The 16,678-nt window shown below is 44.3% G+C and overlaps 1 protein-coding gene across 1 annotated transcript; it reads left to right on the top strand.

Moving 5' to 3' along the window:
• The first annotated feature begins 9,267 nt into the window (after positions 1-9,267).
• On the top strand, positions 9,268-16,522 carry LOC123184311 (uncharacterized). Its single transcript, XM_044596458.1, has 2 exons — positions 9,268-9,922; positions 15,351-16,522. Exons 1-2 carry the CDS (start codon positions 9,516-9,518, stop codon positions 16,183-16,185), a joined length of 1,242 nt encoding a protein of 413 aa, XP_044452393.1. The 5' UTR covers positions 9,268-9,515; the 3' UTR covers positions 16,186-16,522.
• Positions 16,523-16,678: the final 156 nt, after the last annotated feature.

Here is a 16,678-nt window from a genome sequence, read left to right on the forward strand (position 1 = left end):
AACCCGTAGGGTCCGCACGCTTAACGTTACGATAAAAGTTTCATTATGAGTTTATATATTTTGATGTACCGAAGGTTGTTCAGATTCCCAGATGTGATCACAGACATGAAGAGGAGTCTCGAAATGGCCGAGACATAAAGATTGATATATTGGAAGCCTATGTTTGGACATCGGAAGTGTTCCGGGTGAAATCGGCATTTTACCGAAGTACCGAGAGGTTATCGGAACCCCCCGGTAACCTAATGGGCCTTAATGGGCCTAGTGGAAGAACAGGAGAGGAGGCCTAGGGGCTGCCGTGCGCCCCTCCCCCCCCCCCAAGTCTGAATTGGACAAGGAGGGGGGGCGGCGCCCCCCCCCCCTCTCTTCCTTCCCCCTCAAGTCCTAGTCCAACTAGGGAATGCGGGGGAGTCCTACTCCCGGTAGGAGTAGGACTCCTCCGGCGCACCTCCTCCTAGGGTCGGCCGCACCCCCCTTGCTCCTTTTTATACGGGGGCAGGGGGCACCTCTAGACACACAAGTTGATCTTCGTGATCGTTCTCTTAGCCGTGTGCGGTGCCCCCCTCCACCATAATCCTCGATAATATTGTAACGGTGCTTAGGCGAAGCCCTGCGACGGTAGAACATCAAGATCGTCACCACGCCGTCGTGCTGACAGAACTCATCCCCGACACTTTGCTGGATCGGACTCCGGGGATCGTCATCGAGCTGAACGTGTGCTAGAACTCGGAGGTGCCGTAGTTTCGGTGCTTGATCGGTCGGGCCGTGAAGACGTACGACTACATCAACCGTGTTGTCATAACGCTTCCGCTTTCAGTCTACGAGGGTACGTGGACAACACTCTCCCCTCTCGTTGCTATGCATCACCATGATCTTGCGTGTGCGTAGGATTGTTTTTGAAATTACTACGTTCCCCAACAGGCGCGCCCACAAGGGCCGGCTGGCCTCCCCCCTTGCTCCTTTATATACGGGGGCAGGGGGCACCTCTAGACACACAAGTTGATCTTCGTGATCGTTCTCTTAGCCGTGTGCGGTGCCCCCCTCCACCATAATCCTCGATAATATTGTAGCGGTGCTTAGGCGAAGCCCTGCGACGGTAGAACATCAAGATCGTCACCACGCCGTCGTGCTAACGGAACTCTTCCCCGACACTTTGCTGGATCGGAGTCCGGGGATCGTCATCGAGCAGAACGTGTGGTAGAACTCGGAGGTGCCATAGTTTCGGTGCTTGATCGGTCGGGCCGTGAAGACGTACGACTACATCAACCGTGTTGTCATAACGCTTCTGCTATCGGTCTACGAGGGTACGTAGACAACAGTCTCCTCTCTCGTTGCTATGCATCACCATGATCTTCCGTGTGCGTAGGAAAATTTTGAAATTACTACGTTCCCTAACACTATACTCTGTACACAGGTACACATGTCCGCTGCTGAATCACTAGGTTCTCATCAACTTAACTCATTTGCAGCGTTCCTCGAAGAAAAGTTGCATACTTCTTCAGAGAATTCGATTGTTCAAATTCCTCAACTGAAGAAAATGGCTGACGGTAAAAGGCCACAGAAAGGAGGAAAGAAGCCTGAAGTCATGACTGCTTTTGAAATCCCTGAGGACATTTACAAAGATTACCGCACACCTGATGAGGCCAAGTTTGGCAAAGAAGATAAAAATCTGCGCAAGGTGCGCATAAAGAGGATTGAAAGGAGATGGGCACGAGAATGGAGGGAGTACATGTATGTAACTCCAAAGTATGTGAAGAAACTCGTGCTTAATTCTCCATGCCCAAGAGCCCCATTGGCACCTGGCCAAGTGGCAGATCCCACTAGCATCAAGCGTGGTGAGGACTTTCCTGAAGAATGGGCCAAGCGCCAAGCCAAGTTGGCCAAGCAAGCAAAAGACGCAGTGAGGAAATTCAACGAAGACTCTGCTGCTGCTGCTTCCACTGAGGCCTCTGTCAAGCCAAAGAGATCTATGGCAAAGAAGTCTGCGTGCAAGCCAAGTGCTTCACCAACAGTGCCCTCACGGCCGAGTTCCTCAGTTGTGCCCTCACGGCCAGAATCTTCGAAGTCCTCAAGACCAATTCCTCATGCTGCTGCTGCTCCTCCTATGTCCTCAGCTCCTCCAAAGTCCTCAGCTATTCCGACAAAGTCCTCAGCACCTGCGCATCTGGCCTCGTGCAAAGGACTACAGGCATCTCCATTGCCTCTGGTGTCTCTGCAAGTTCCTCAGCTGCACCAAGTTCCTCAGCTGGACCCTCTCTGCTGAAGAAAAAGGCTACTGCTGGAGGAGGTCCTCGCCCTAGTCCGAAGAAAAAGCAGGTGGCTTTCCAAGTGCCCTCTGACGATGATGAGGCTGATGAAGAAGAACTTGCCGAAATCATCAGAGATAGGCAAGCTAAGGCCGCTAGTGCCAAAGGAAGCAATGTGCAAATGCTTTTTGATCCAAGGCTGATCCTGGATTCATTGATCTATGGCACAAAGATCCAAATACGCCTGTGCCGGAGATGAACCTCACTCCTGGTCAAAGTCACGTCTTGACTGCTTTCATTCAAGAAGAAAAATGGAAGTATGATAGGGCCAGACAGATCAAGAAATCGCAGTACAGAAAAGAGAAACTGCTGAAGAAAAATGTTGTCAAGATGACACCTGAAGAACTCGTCAAGATGCAGGCTGACATCAAAACCCTCGGCGATGAATTTGATGCTTACTATGCTGATTGGAAAGGATCCAAAGTCAGGTTTGTGAAACTGACTGAGAAGTTCACCAAGGTTGCAGCTCCATCGCAACCAGAAGTTCCTCAAGCTGAAGCTTCTGCTCAGCCCACTGAAGAACATGCCAGCACCGCTGATGACTTTCAGGCTGCTGAAGAAAATGCTAGTTCCAGGGCTGATGACTCCATTCCAGCCGCTGAAGAAATTGCCAGGGCATCCACTAGTGGTGCACCTGAAGAAACTAAAGAAGTCAGGGCAACTGCATCAGTTGCGCCTGAAGAAACTCAAACAAATTCCTCAGCTCCTCCCGTGCCTACACCAACTCCTATCCTTCCATCTGCATCAGATGTGAAGAAGACCAAGGCTGCAGAGTGAGCTGCAGTGAAGAAACGGAAAGCATCAGGTGCTTCAAATTCTTCAGCTCCAAAGAAGATGAAGCCTATGACTAGCTTGTTTGACAATCTGATTGATGATGTTCCAATTACTACCATGCCATCAAAGGACCTTGTTCCTTTTGGTGAAGACTATGAGATCCCTAGTGGATCTGATAAAGAAACTCAATCTGCTGCTTCGTTAGAGCAGGTTGATGAAGAAACTGAAGTGGATGCGATCCCTTCAACACCTGTTGTATCCTCACCAATGCTTCAGCTCACTGCTGAAGAGGCTGGTGTTGAAGAATTAGAAGATGAAGACATGGATATTGGAAGTACAACGCCAGTAATGAATGATGACTTTTGGGAAAGTCGGCACCCCAATTCTCCTCTCTTCACCCCGCTACAACAAATTCCTCAGTCCCCTGCACCAACAGTTCAAATGGGCTCTGAAGAAACTCATCCAACTGCATCTGTGCATGAAGATATTCCAGCCACTAGTGCTGAAGAAACTGCTGCTGCTGATCATAAGACTGCAACTGAAGAGGAACCAGAAATTCCTCAGCCTGAAGAACCTGAGATTGCGATTCCTGAGGTCGTGATGCAACTCACTGACACTCCTCTGCCCAAACCAAAGGATCCCTTCTCACGCAAGCAAAAGTTCAAGGCTGAAGACTTCTTTGGCGAGCATGTATTCTTCACTGACTACAACCCTTATGACTCTGCTCGCATAAGGAAGACGCGTTTCTGGACTGCTAGTCAAGCCAACTTCTATTCCTCAGTGCTGTTCAACAAAGACAAAGTCTTCGATCATGCACATATTCCTCACGTGGATATGGAGTCACTGTCGTGCTTCGAGCCAGTCCTCAGTGTTCTTCACGACGTTGGGCTGCTCAACTTCTGTACTGACATCTGCGATTGGAATGAAGAACTCATTCTTCAGTTTTATGCAACGCTGCACATCACAGGAGATTCTAAAGATGTGAACTCTTGGGTGTTGGACTGGATGACGGAAAATACTCACTACAAGGCACCGGCAACTGAATTGCTTCGTGCCCTACCACTCAGTCCTCCCCTTGAAGGTGCACGTTGTGTCTACAGTGACCCTGAGCTTACTGATCACTACATGCAAGTGTTGATGAAGCCTTTGAAGCCGGGACAGGCCCCTCAAACAAAATTCCTCGTCAAGGAATTACTGTATGTGCCTCGGACTGTCTATTGCATTCTGTTGAAGACAATGAGTCCTATCAAAGGCCACGACTCAAATGATGAAGAAGTCGTTGGCATCATGAAGAATCTTCTTTTCAACATCATTCATTGCGTTCCCGTCAACTTTCATGATTTCTTCATGAGAACTCTGGCAAACATTGCCGTGTCACCATTTGAGCTGAAGCCTTATGCACCGTGGATTATGAGATTCATCAGGACAAGGTCTTCACTCAACTACAAAGCTGACACTCTGAACCACTGCAGCTACTTGCCTCCAATTGAAGTCCTCAAACGGACATTTTTCTCAGCTGATGACAAAGGCAAGGCAGCTGCTGTGATAGATGAAGGCATTCGTCCATTGGATGGTCAATTTTGCAAGGCTGCGTCCTATTCCACCAATGATGACTCTGCCACACATGACTCTGCCGCCCACAACTCTGCCAAGCAAAATCCTCAAGCCACAGCACCCAGGGTGATGACTGATCGTGAGTTACTCCTCAGTCTTCATCAGAAGGTTGATCGCAATCATAAATGGGTCAAGCGTCAGGTTGGTTCAATTCTTCACAACATGACCTCAACACACAATGCAGTGAAGAAAAAGCAATACTACCTCCATGAAACCTTCAACCGTACCTGGGCTGTTCTGTCTCATGTCTACAACGCTGAAGATCTGAAGAAAATGGGTCTCAAGGAAGAATTTGACTGGTCTGCACCTCCTTCAAAGAAATACAAGAAGGTCAAGGTTCCTTCCTTGGTGGCCAGCTCCTATTCTTCATCGCGTGACACTGATGAACATGAAGACTTGGACGACACAGCGGCCGGCCCTACTACAACAACCGACCCCGACAACGCTGGCGCTCCTTCATCAACTTGATTATCTTCAGGGGCGTTAGTCCTTAGTTTCGATCCTTTTGGTCATTCGATGACAAAGGGGGAGAAATTTGAGTTAGTCTTCAAGCGGGTCTATTATATGGGCGTTTTTTGCTAAGTTACAACTCTCGTTCTTCTGAAACTTTTATTGGATCGATTTGTAAACTTAAACCCGATGGTGGTCCGATACTTCTGCTACGTTATTCTGCATGCTTATACCTCTTTAATGTTATTGCACGCATGTTGAATTACACCGGTCACCATATTTCATCATGCATTTCAAATTCTTCATATTATATGTCAAATGCGTGTATGAATTACAAGATATAGGGGGAGATCTCCATGATTCTACTCTTCAAGTGTACATTGCTTCAAAAGCAAATTCCTCACTATGCACATCTTCAGGGGGAGTTCTTCTATATCTTGCAATCAAATTCCTCAATATCAGTATTTACACTTCATATGTTTATCCCCGTTGAAAACTTAACCTATATTGTCATCAATCACCAAAAAGGGGGAGATTGTAAGTGCATCTAGTGCCCCTTAGTGATTTTGGTGTATTGAAGACTTATAGGTCAAGGATCTAATGTGTTTATGAGTGTACACAGGTATATAAGTCTATGAGGAGTTTGATATTTACAGAGAAAGTCGACCCCTAAAAATGAAGTTCTTCGACTGAAGACTTTGACATTCTGAAGACTTCCTGAAGACTTTGAAAGTGAAGAAATTGGTGTGACCTTGAAGACTTGGTATTCATTCGAGGAACATGAAGCTTGAAGACTTTTGTTTTCGTAGTTTCATTTTCTCTTTCTTGAGTCATAGGAAACACCGTACTGTTAAAGGGGGTCGAGGAAATACTAAGGAAAATTTTCCATGTGATGCTCAACTCAAATTCTACACCTACCAATCCCTTCGAGTGAAGCCATTGGAAATCTCATACAGTTCAGTCAATTCCTTCAGTGACAGAGACGAAGTTCTTCTGGTCTTTAAGAAATTTGTTCTGACCGAGGAGCTAGGAATTCGCCAGTGCGGATTGCCTACATAGTGAGGAACATGATAGCCCTGAGGAATTTGTACCTCAAATTTCCGACCGTTGCTGTGCTGCACGCCAGCTGTCCCAAAATATCTTATCCACCTAACGGTCATATCATTGAAGGGCATTTATGTCTTATCATGTCGGGCTGCTCCCTAGGCTATAAATAGCCCCCCCTACAACCACTAGTTGGTTGGCTGTTCCGCGAGAAACTGACACTTGTCATTTGAGAGCATCCCATCCTTCGAGGACTTTGAGCGAATATCAGCAAGTGAGGAAAATCCAAAACCCAAACCCAAACACCTACAAACCCAAAGTGATTGAGCATCACTGAAGAGATTGATCCTGCGTGGATCCGACGCTTGTTACCTTTGAAGACTGTGCTTCTTCCAGACGGTTAGGTGTCACTGAAGAGGAATTGTGGATCGCTGAGTGACCGAGTTTGTCAAGGTTCGGAAGTCACCTGAAGACTTACCACGAGTGATTGAACGAGGTCTGTGTGACCTTAGTTTAAGGAGAATATAGTGAGGACTTGGTGTCCCGAGCTGCGTGCTCAGGACTGGGTGCTCGGGACTGTGTGTCCTCGAGTTTAAATACTCAGCCGCTCCAACCAGATGTACAACTGAGACAGCAGTTGGAACTGGTCTACCAAATCATTGTCTTCACCAAGCCAACTGGTTCCATTTCCTCAACTCTTTCATTTCCTCAGTATTGTGTTGTGTGCTTGTCATATCTGTGTTTGAAGACTTTGACTGAAGACTTTCTCAATTTCCTCAGTTCAATTTCTTCAGTCTGTTTGTCTTCATCTTGTGTTATCCTGTGACTACGCTTTCTGTACTCTGTGCTTGTTTTCATTCCATCATGATGACTATGCTTGTCTTCTGTTATGTTTACTTCTGAGTACTTATTCCGCTGCAAGTAGTTCTTCGCTAAGAAATTTCCTCACTAGCAAATTCCTCAGTGAAGAATTAATAAAAATCTCCTATTCACCCCCCCCCCCCGCCGCTAGTCGATATAACGCACTTTCAAAAACTCGTAATCTTAAATTAGAAAAAAATGAACACCTCCCTTCCCAAACGCGTCCAAAGAACTGATAAATGTATTTTTTCTTTGTGAAAAATGACAGCTAATGATTGGTGAACAATATATATACAAAAACAAAAGGATGATCCGACTGAAATCCAAAGATATCCAAATTGGTCTTGTTCGAATGTTTTCGTCGCCCCAAACACGAGATTCAAACGGATCACCATTCCAGAATTTGGTTCAGAAGATACATCTCACTCTCAATTCAGGTTTGACTGCTTTAAAAATTGCCAGTACGTAACTGCAAAAGACCATGGGGGTAGAACGTGAAGATATGTGTGCCCTTTCAGACTTGAGCGTCTCTTTTTTTAAAAGCCCTTCCCATATATTAATTAATTAATTAATTAAAAAGCATTCATTACAACATTTTCCACGCAGGACGAAACACTATTACACAAAACACCAACCGACCTATTATCAAACCTAAACTTAGCAATTTCGTGTACCATCACATTGGCCTACCAATTGATCTTAACCGTCTTGATCAACAAGAGGGGGCATGTCAAGGGTTTCGTTTGTAAGGAAAGACGCCACAAGAGAACATTGTGGCACATTTGAGAATTGTCTAATGAAGTACCCGGTTGTGGAAGCAAACATTTAAGGGGTGATTGGTCAATGTCTGCTGACACGTCCACGGATGTTTAGGGGACCAGATTAATTAGGTCTGGGTGTAGATGCTCTTAATGATTGGATCCTGTAGAAAGGGAAGTTTTGGCACGAATCATGTCAGTAAAATTTGCGCACCGGACCGGGAGGATTTCCAACAATTTTCCTCGCACCCCTAAAAGTGGCCGTTGGGTTTACATCTGCAGGTGGGCTGTTCCCCTACCGGGTCAGATTCCGATGATGTGGGCAACAATTATGATGAATATATTAGCACATTTTGATTAATTAATTCAGATGAAAGTATAGAGACTGCGTCAATTGATTCAGTTCGGAGCGAGTACATCAAGAACGAAACACACAGTTAAAAGTGTGAGACTAAAACAAGTAGCCAGCCCCAAGATAATAACAGATCGGCAAAGACAAACCACTGCAAGACAAAAAAAAAACCGAATGAGCATAGGGTAAGAGAGTCAAGTCGCCGGATATAGTAGACCTTAAACCCCTAACACTTAGCCCAAATGTTTGATGTAAATACATAAATCAGAAAAGGAGAAGGAAAGAAAAAAGACCAAAGAATTGGTGAAAGCTGAACTAGTGTGCAGCAATTGCCCAGACGGCAATGACCGTTGATGAACAGTAGAAGTAAAACCCAAAATCAAAACACACCCGATATTGGTCTCGTTTGAAAGGTATCGTCGTCGTCGCGCTGATAAGTGGCGGCATCGCGATTCCGTCATGTGTTTCAGAAGGTACATTACGCTTTTAGCTCCGGGTTTGGCTGTTTTACAAACTGGTACCAAGTCATGGGTTCAGAGGTGCATCCTAGTACATGTCAATTCCTTCTCTCTACATCCTGCCAAAAATGAAATTCCTTCTACCTACGTGGCCCTTTTCAGGTATCGTCACGGCCAAGGGGTCCACACGGCCCGAAACCCCTCTCGAAAAAGGAGCCCGTAAAGCCGCTCAAACTCTCGAGCCACTGACTCCTGGGCCCCAGGCGTGTCCTACTTGTCTTCCTGTGTCGTCCCTCCCTCCCTCCCTGTGCGCTCACACGCCTCGCTCCGTTCTCGCCGAGGGTGCTCCACCTCTCTCTCGGGGCGCCGTCGCGAGCGATTCCGTCCTGGAGGCGCAGCGCCGCAAATACGCGGGCCGGGAGGACCGATTTGGAGGTACCGATTCCCCCCTCACTCCCCGCTTCCCCCTTTTGTCGCTCCCATTTTGTGGGGATCTTTCCGTTTCGTTATGGGCTAGCTTTGGGGGTTCCAAGCTTGAAGCTCTCGCCCTCTCGGTCAGATCTTCCGTTCCTCGGCTAGTCGTTGTTGCTGGCTCAGTTGACCCATCTCGTCTTTTTAAGGAAGATTTTCTCTGAATTTTCTATCTCAGCGCTCGCTCGGCTGCGGGGAGGATCTATCGCTGGGGCGCATGTACGGCCGGCCGGCTGCCCATCGGCGACGGCGGAGCAGCATCCTGACACCCGCGCGTCGATTGCCCCTGCTGGCCACTAGCCCTTGTATTTGTATGGCCCTTCTTGCTGCTGCCCTGTCACCACGCTTCAAAGATTACAGTCTGCACCCGCTTCCTTCTCTTGCGGTGCTTGGTTATCGGGAAGCTCAGTGAACCAGGCTGGCTGTTGCAATGCAACGTCTTGCAGAGGAAATTTGCAGACTCAACCTATGGGACAAGGGTCAGGTGTTTGCTGCCACCGAAAACCTCCAAAGTTCCATCGAGCAGCCCCCCTACTCGATCCAGGCAGACACAGTCTGCTGTTACTCCCTCAGCAGGTGCCAGTCCGGAAGCAGCAGCCACGACGGCTATGCATCTTCTAGTGACGGCGGCGGCACTCCTACTCCAACCAGCAGCAACGGCCGGCAGCTTCACTATCCGTCACATGCCCACATGGACCCTGGCCGTGCCCGACTCATCTTGCCGGGCTCTTTGGACCAGCTAGAGGGCATCATCCGCAATTGTCAAGTGGCTTTTGGATCTGGTTACAAACAAGTGCTACTCCAAGCATTCTCGGCCAACTCACATGCATTGAGCAGGTAAATCCACAATTTTGTTTTATTACTTGGGTTAAAGATGATACTGGCAGCATGTATTCCGTTTTTCTTCCCCCAGGCCCTGCAAAAACACATATTCCTTTTTCTTCTTCTTCTTCTTCTTCTTCTTCTTCTTCTTCTTCTTCTTCTTACTGTTATGACATTGTGATGGAATAACATGGCGTTTTTTCATTATTTGTTTGCACATGACAACTAGTAAAAAGCTCAAGGAAGTTTGAGTACACACATATAATAGACTGGGATCGCATTCCGCATTGCATTGTACAACACAACTTAGAAGCAAAGAGTAACAGCCTGGCATAGGCTAGATTCAAAAGACACGTTTTCCTCTGTTCCTTCAGTAAGGCCATTTGTTTTGTTAAATTATTCCCTGTTTTGAATTTTGTTATGCACTGTTTTCCGCACGAATATATTGACGTTTTGTGCATTTTCCCCAATGCATAACTGATGGTATGATTTTTAGTATTTTCACAACTGTGCTTCTCTGGGGCCTAGTAGATCAATCAAATATCCCTAAGTCAGTTAAGTACTTACGTTTTTATCCCAAAATTAGAAACACCAAATCCTCCATTCTTGTTATGGCCACACATTACTGACCTTTTAGTGAGCACGTATGTCTTTTCCTACTTTGAAACTCCCAAATATATCATCTCAACTCGCGGGGAAGGTAATGACCAAACTAGAAGGATGGATATAGAGACTTGGATATAAGCTCTTCAAAGTTTAATTATTTCACAGTACAGTTTGTTGTGTGACCCGTGCATCAAAAGATGCATATATTTCACTGTACAAAAGATGCGACAACCAAACTGTTAAAATTGCTTAGGCATCCTGAAGATGAATCAAATATTCTATAACTTATACAGTCTGAAAGAAAAATATAACAAAAATGATTGTTTCTTCTGTAAATTAGTTTAGTTTTCCGCTATAACTTAATATTCTGATCTCATGTAAATTAGTTTAGTTTTCTTCTATAACGAAATATACTGAAGTGGCACTCAGCAGTTTAGTGCTTTGGCAATTAACCTTACTTTTTGGGCTACTGCATTCCAGCCCCCACTCACTGTGGCCAATATTTTTGCCTGGTCATGACATGTACTCGCAGAACATCCCATGTCTTTGCTCAAGACACCAGCCTCCATTAGTTGGCACCAATCTTAAATTCTACCCTATATGATCCTGCAGCAATTCATCATATAGTTTTTTTTTTTTTAGAAGGGGGGATTCCCCGGCCTCTACATCTGAAAGATGCATACGGCCATCTTATTAACCAAATAAATTAGTGCCAACATGGTTCCAAGGTCTCCAAAAGTAATAAAAAAGCAAAGAAAGCTCACACAGAGCCAATAAGGGCTAGAAACACCAACTAGCCATGAGAAAACGCCACAACCGGCTGGCTAAAACTAGATAGGTAAACTACATGCCTATCCTATTACATGACCGTCATCCAAACCGGTTGAAAATATCCCGAGCTACCATCTCCCAGCGGAAAGACCCAGTAACCAAATGCTCCATGGCCTCTGTCGGGGTGAGTAGCGACCACGAACGAATCAGTGCCGTAGTTCGGAATATAACCTGCAAAAAATGGATACATGATATTCTGTTAAAAACCAAATCATTTCTGCAAGTCCAGATAGTCCACAGCAAAGCACAAACTCCAACCCGAATGTGTCTCGCTAAGTCAGGCTCAATCCCATTAAGCCATGTCCCAAATAACGCGTTAACAGAATTCGGTGGATTGATATCAAAAGCAGTGCGGACCGTCTGCCAAAGTACTTTGGCCAACGGGCAATCAAAGAAGAGGTGTTTGATAGTCTCATCCCGATCACAGAAACTACACCTAGTAGGTCCTGTCCAATTACGCTTTATCAAGTTGTCCTTGGTTAAAATAACTTGTTTATGGACAAACCACATAAACACTTTTATTTTCAAAGGAACTTTGACATCCCAAACATGCTTGGAAGTAGGAATGGAGTTCGAATTAATAACATCAATATACATTGATTTAACAGTGAATAGTCCAGACTTAGTCAATTTTCAGCGTAATTCATCGGGTTGTTGTGAAAGCTGGACCTCCATCAGTCCCCTAACTAGACGGAGCGGTTCTTCCCAACGATTGCCCGCTAGCGTTCGTCGGAACTGAATATTAAGGGGGATAGATTGAAATACCGATGCGACGAACACCTCACGTCGTTGAACAATACGGTACAAAGACGGATATTGGATGGCCAAGGGTGTCTCGCCGAGACAAGTATCCTCCCAGAAACGTGTACTAGTGCCGTTTCCAATAACAAACTTCATCCTATTAAACAAGGTCGACTGTTTGACCATCATATAGTTTGGAAGAGTATGTCCACACATGAGCTACTAGATTGTCTTTCTCAGAAAAAAGCTACCAAAATTTCTGTTTCTTATTCCTCTCATCCAAGATGCATCTGGAAAGTGATCCAAGTTAGTAACTAAAAAGTGCATGACTGCATGTAGTGATTTAATAATGTACATAGACAGGCAATGTAAGATGAAATGTGACAACGTGTGATGCTATTGTGTTATTAATTAGAGATCACTTAATAGTCTACAATATAACAGGACAATAACCTTCTCAGGAGAACTGCCAGGTCATTTTACATACGGAAGGATAGTTCTTGCATTTGTTCACTTTCCCATTTAGTCAAAGTTCTGCAGAAAGCAGAAAGCGCATCGGTTAATGTATTTGACAGTATAACTATAACTGGGGGTACAAATAATATCCAGATGTTATGACAGTCAAACAAAACAATGCAGTATAGTTTTTTGAAATATAGCATTATTAGTGAACAACGGACATAGTAGGAATAGCCAATATCTACATAAACCATCTTATAAGTACTACCAAACTGAACAAACATGAGCCATGAGTTTTCTCCATGTTTGTATGTTGACTAAAAACATGGTTTCTTGGTACGTACTCATTCTATATTATCCTAGTGGAATGGAATTGATGAAAGATAATACACGGGTTATGATACCATCAGCTTGTTATTGATTTTAGGATTCATCCTCTTGCATGCCAGACCTACACATAAAAATCAGGGCAACATACACATCGGTTTTCTTTGAATTGGAAAGGCCCCGTTTCAAGTCATATCAGCTCTACGGAATAGTGTACATTAAACTTGTTTATAAGCAATGTTTCATTGTCACTGTGATTAGTTTGAAACTGTTCTGTCCAGAAACAATACTTGGTCGCCATGAGCTTCATATTTTCTCGATTCTCAACCTTATGAGATCAAAGTAACACATGGGGTGCTATACAAAATACTTCTAGTTTTGCATCTTCCGTCCACTGCAAGGAGCTCCAACAATAAATCCAGTGACAAATTCGGTAAATAACTTCACATGGCTTGATCGATCACAGATTTTGAAAACAAGCAAGATTATAGGTTTTCCAAAGAACCTAAAACACACCTGCAACACCCACAGCCATCAAACCTCTGTTAATTTCCCATACCCCCAGCCAGTTATTTTATTTATATACTGTCTGAAACACTGCTAAACTGAAAATTGATCCCAATGCACAACTAACAATGTTCCAGATATATCTGGCAATAGGACAGTAAAAAAAAAAGACGAGTAATTGTTTCCACTTCCCCACAAAAATAACAGTGAGGCTTGCATTTGCCCCCGCTCTTTAGGTACACATCTTTGGTAAGAATGCTCCCCCTCAGAGCTAGCCAAACAAAGGTTTTGACTCTCAGAGGGATTTTAATCTTCCAGAAGAATTTGTAAGGCGCCACCTCAAAATTTAGCATAACAGAGTAAAAAGATTTCACACAAAACTGTCCTGAAGCACAGAGGAGCCAAGCAAGCTTGTCATTTTTATCAGCAAGGGAAATATCAGCACAATATTTTTTAAGCCCAACCATCGTGTCATTTTCCCACCCACCAGATCCCTTCTAAATTTGAAGGATTGAAACCCTCTAGTAAACATTTTCCTCACAGTGATGCTGACGACTTGAGGTCCAGGGAAATGCTATACAGCCTAGGAAAGGAAGTGGCCAGACTGCAATCTCCTGCCCAATGGTATTCCCAAAATCTAGTTTTTTCCCCATTCCCCACATTAATCCCACAGCACCCCGGAAACAGTTTGTTTATCTCCAGCAGACCTGGCCAAAAATGGTAATCTCCAGGTGTTGAAGTCACTTGGCATAAGGTCTGGTGGGTAGGTACTTTTTGGTCAGAATGTATTGCCCAGGACCCTCATCATTAAACAATTTCCATAACCATTTGGATAACAGGGCAATGTTCATAACTTCCAAATTAAGAATCCCTAAACCACCTTGGTCTTTAGGCAAACAGACTTGTGGCCAGCCAACCAGGTGGTATTTCAAAGGCTCTTACCTTGTTTCAGTGTGACATATTGAGACATCACCTTATGACTATATGCTGCATCACATAAACCCATTACATTTATGTTCTTATTACTTTAAGAAAGTACCAGCAATAAGATGAAACTCATAATTTTCTGTTATTTGTTCTAGACTCACAATTTGGCAACTAAAGTCATAATGCCGATGTTTTTGTTATGTTACCTAAACCGCATTCGTTTTCTTCCGGATATGATCCCCGAAGAAGTGTTTTTTTTTTCTAAACCACATGCATGTTCTGCCATGTGTCCTCCTTACACATCAAAGCGGCCGTTGATTGTTTTATCTGCAGTTGCTGCTACCATCCCATCCTTGGTAATGCTCCTTTTCCTCGACTCCACCCTGATGTGTAGATGCTGGTGGATGCAGAGTTGCAGACCTCTCCGCATCTAAACTTTAGCACACCATGAAACTTTTCCGGAAATACTCTTCACCATGGACCTCGAATCCATAACCTGTGGCTGTGGGCACATGACCATCTCCATGTGATCCCTTCTCCTTAGTCTGGGAGCTTTCAGAAACAAAGAGTGAAGGCAAGGAGAACATGCTCATTCTTTAAACATTTTTTTCTGAAGCAAAGGAGAGCATGTTCATTGTCTTCACATCCTTCAAATGTGTCAACTTATATTACGCTGCCATCTGAGCATAACTAATTGCATAGAGTAGTAGTGGGACTGATAATGAAACTTTATTATCGTCTTCAAATTATAACGAATTGCACGGAGTAGCAGTCAGATATTTTTTTACAAACTTACAATTCCTTTGTCATGTAAACATAACGAACTACACAGTAGCTGTCGGATTGGTGAAAAACCAAGAGATGAGATGCTGGTTTGCAGCCAGTGTTCGCCAATTAATTAATAATAGAGCCAATTTATTCTGCCATTCAAAGTAAGAAACTCTAGTCGGATAGTTAAATATTTTTACTGTTTCCTCAAATGTTTCATAAATTGCTAAAATGTTTTTACTCACAGTTCCAAGGTCAACTTTTTTTTTTGTAACAGATTTTTCTATGAATCGGATGTCCTAGAGATTCTTCGTATAAGCACAAGGACCTTCAAGGATCCTTCTGAGTGCACAAAAGAATTGATCACCATGTTGAAAACCAACACGCAAGTCCTCTGTTTGATGCAACAGCGGTTATGTGAGCAGAGTCGGCCATTTGAGGAATTAAAATTAGGCTACTTCAACCAGTTTGCAAAGTGCCACATCAAGAAACTCTTGGACATTGCCGTTTGTCTTAGCAAGACAGTGTGGTCTGCCACTCATATTTCTCCCATGCTGCTTGCCTATGAGGCACTTTTGGATGTCCTTCCTCTTATTCAAAAGTTTGCTTCCAGTGAATCTGATGACTTCTTTCCCAATATTTTACGCAACATGAGGGAAGCTTTCAGGAGGTTAATTGACCATATCAAGCACCACATACAGTCCAATATGGAAAAGCATCAGGATAACGATGCCATTCATCCGATGACATGTTTCCTCATACGCTCAATGAAATCCTTTGGCAGTCACATAAATTTAGTGCAATCCACTCTTGCCCCAGGTGACAACTCCAGCTCATTTGGCCATCTTCTGTATGACGTCATTACTTGCTGGAAATCTGTGCTCACTGAACGTTCGAACATATACCGTGCGGATCTGCAGCGGCAATGCATTTTCTTATTGAACAACACAGGGCATTTCAAATTTTCAATACAAAGACAGATGGTCTGTTGGATGAGCTGCTATCTGATAGGCAGATTATTAAGCAGCATGATGACGAATTCAAGTTACTCTTCAAGAAGTGGATTCAGAGTTACACAGAAGAGGCTTGCACTCCAGCCAAGTCTTGCTTGAATCGCAACTGTCGGAGGGGCAGTCAACGCCGATCCTTGGTTGCATTTGCTTCAAAGTTCAACAAGACTTTTGATCGTCAGAAAACTTGGAAGGTTCCTGATGTCGTGCTACGGCAGGTACTGAGAGATCGTATACAGGATTGCATTCTGGCAGACTACACGACGTGTTTCGAGAACTATTCGAGTTCAGGACTGTTTTCTTCATGTCTGCAGATAGCTTCAGCGGGAGACATATATACCACTGAGAGTTTAGCAAAGACGGTGCAGAGCTTCTTTGAAGGATAAGAAACAATGATGGAGCTCCCTTTCTCTCTGTCGTTGTAGCAACTTTGAAAAATTGTAATTATATAGCTAAGAATACCAGAAGAACGGTACATAATTTTTTTTTTAGAGGGAAAGGGCACACTCCCCAGCTCCATTGCATCGAACAACGAAGAGTAAATTGCTGAAAACCACCACATTTGTGGCAAGTATACTGCAAAACCACCACTTTT

The sequence above is a fragment of the Triticum aestivum genome, chromosome 2A (assembly GCF_018294505.1).
Source record: "Triticum aestivum cultivar Chinese Spring chromosome 2A, IWGSC CS RefSeq v2.1, whole genome shotgun sequence".
NCBI lineage: Eukaryota > Viridiplantae > Streptophyta > Magnoliopsida > Poales > Poaceae > Triticum > Triticum aestivum.

Bases quoted from the DNA above. Each gene is read 5' to 3' on its own strand.
- LOC123184311 (XM_044596458.1), top strand. From the start codon at position 9,516: ATGCAACGTCTTGCAGAGGAAATTTGCAGACTCAACCTATGGGACAAG. The intron at 9,923-15,350 runs GTAAATCCACAA...TTTTTGTAACAG, and splicing joins AACTCACATGCATTGAGCAG to ATTTTTCTATGAATCGGATG.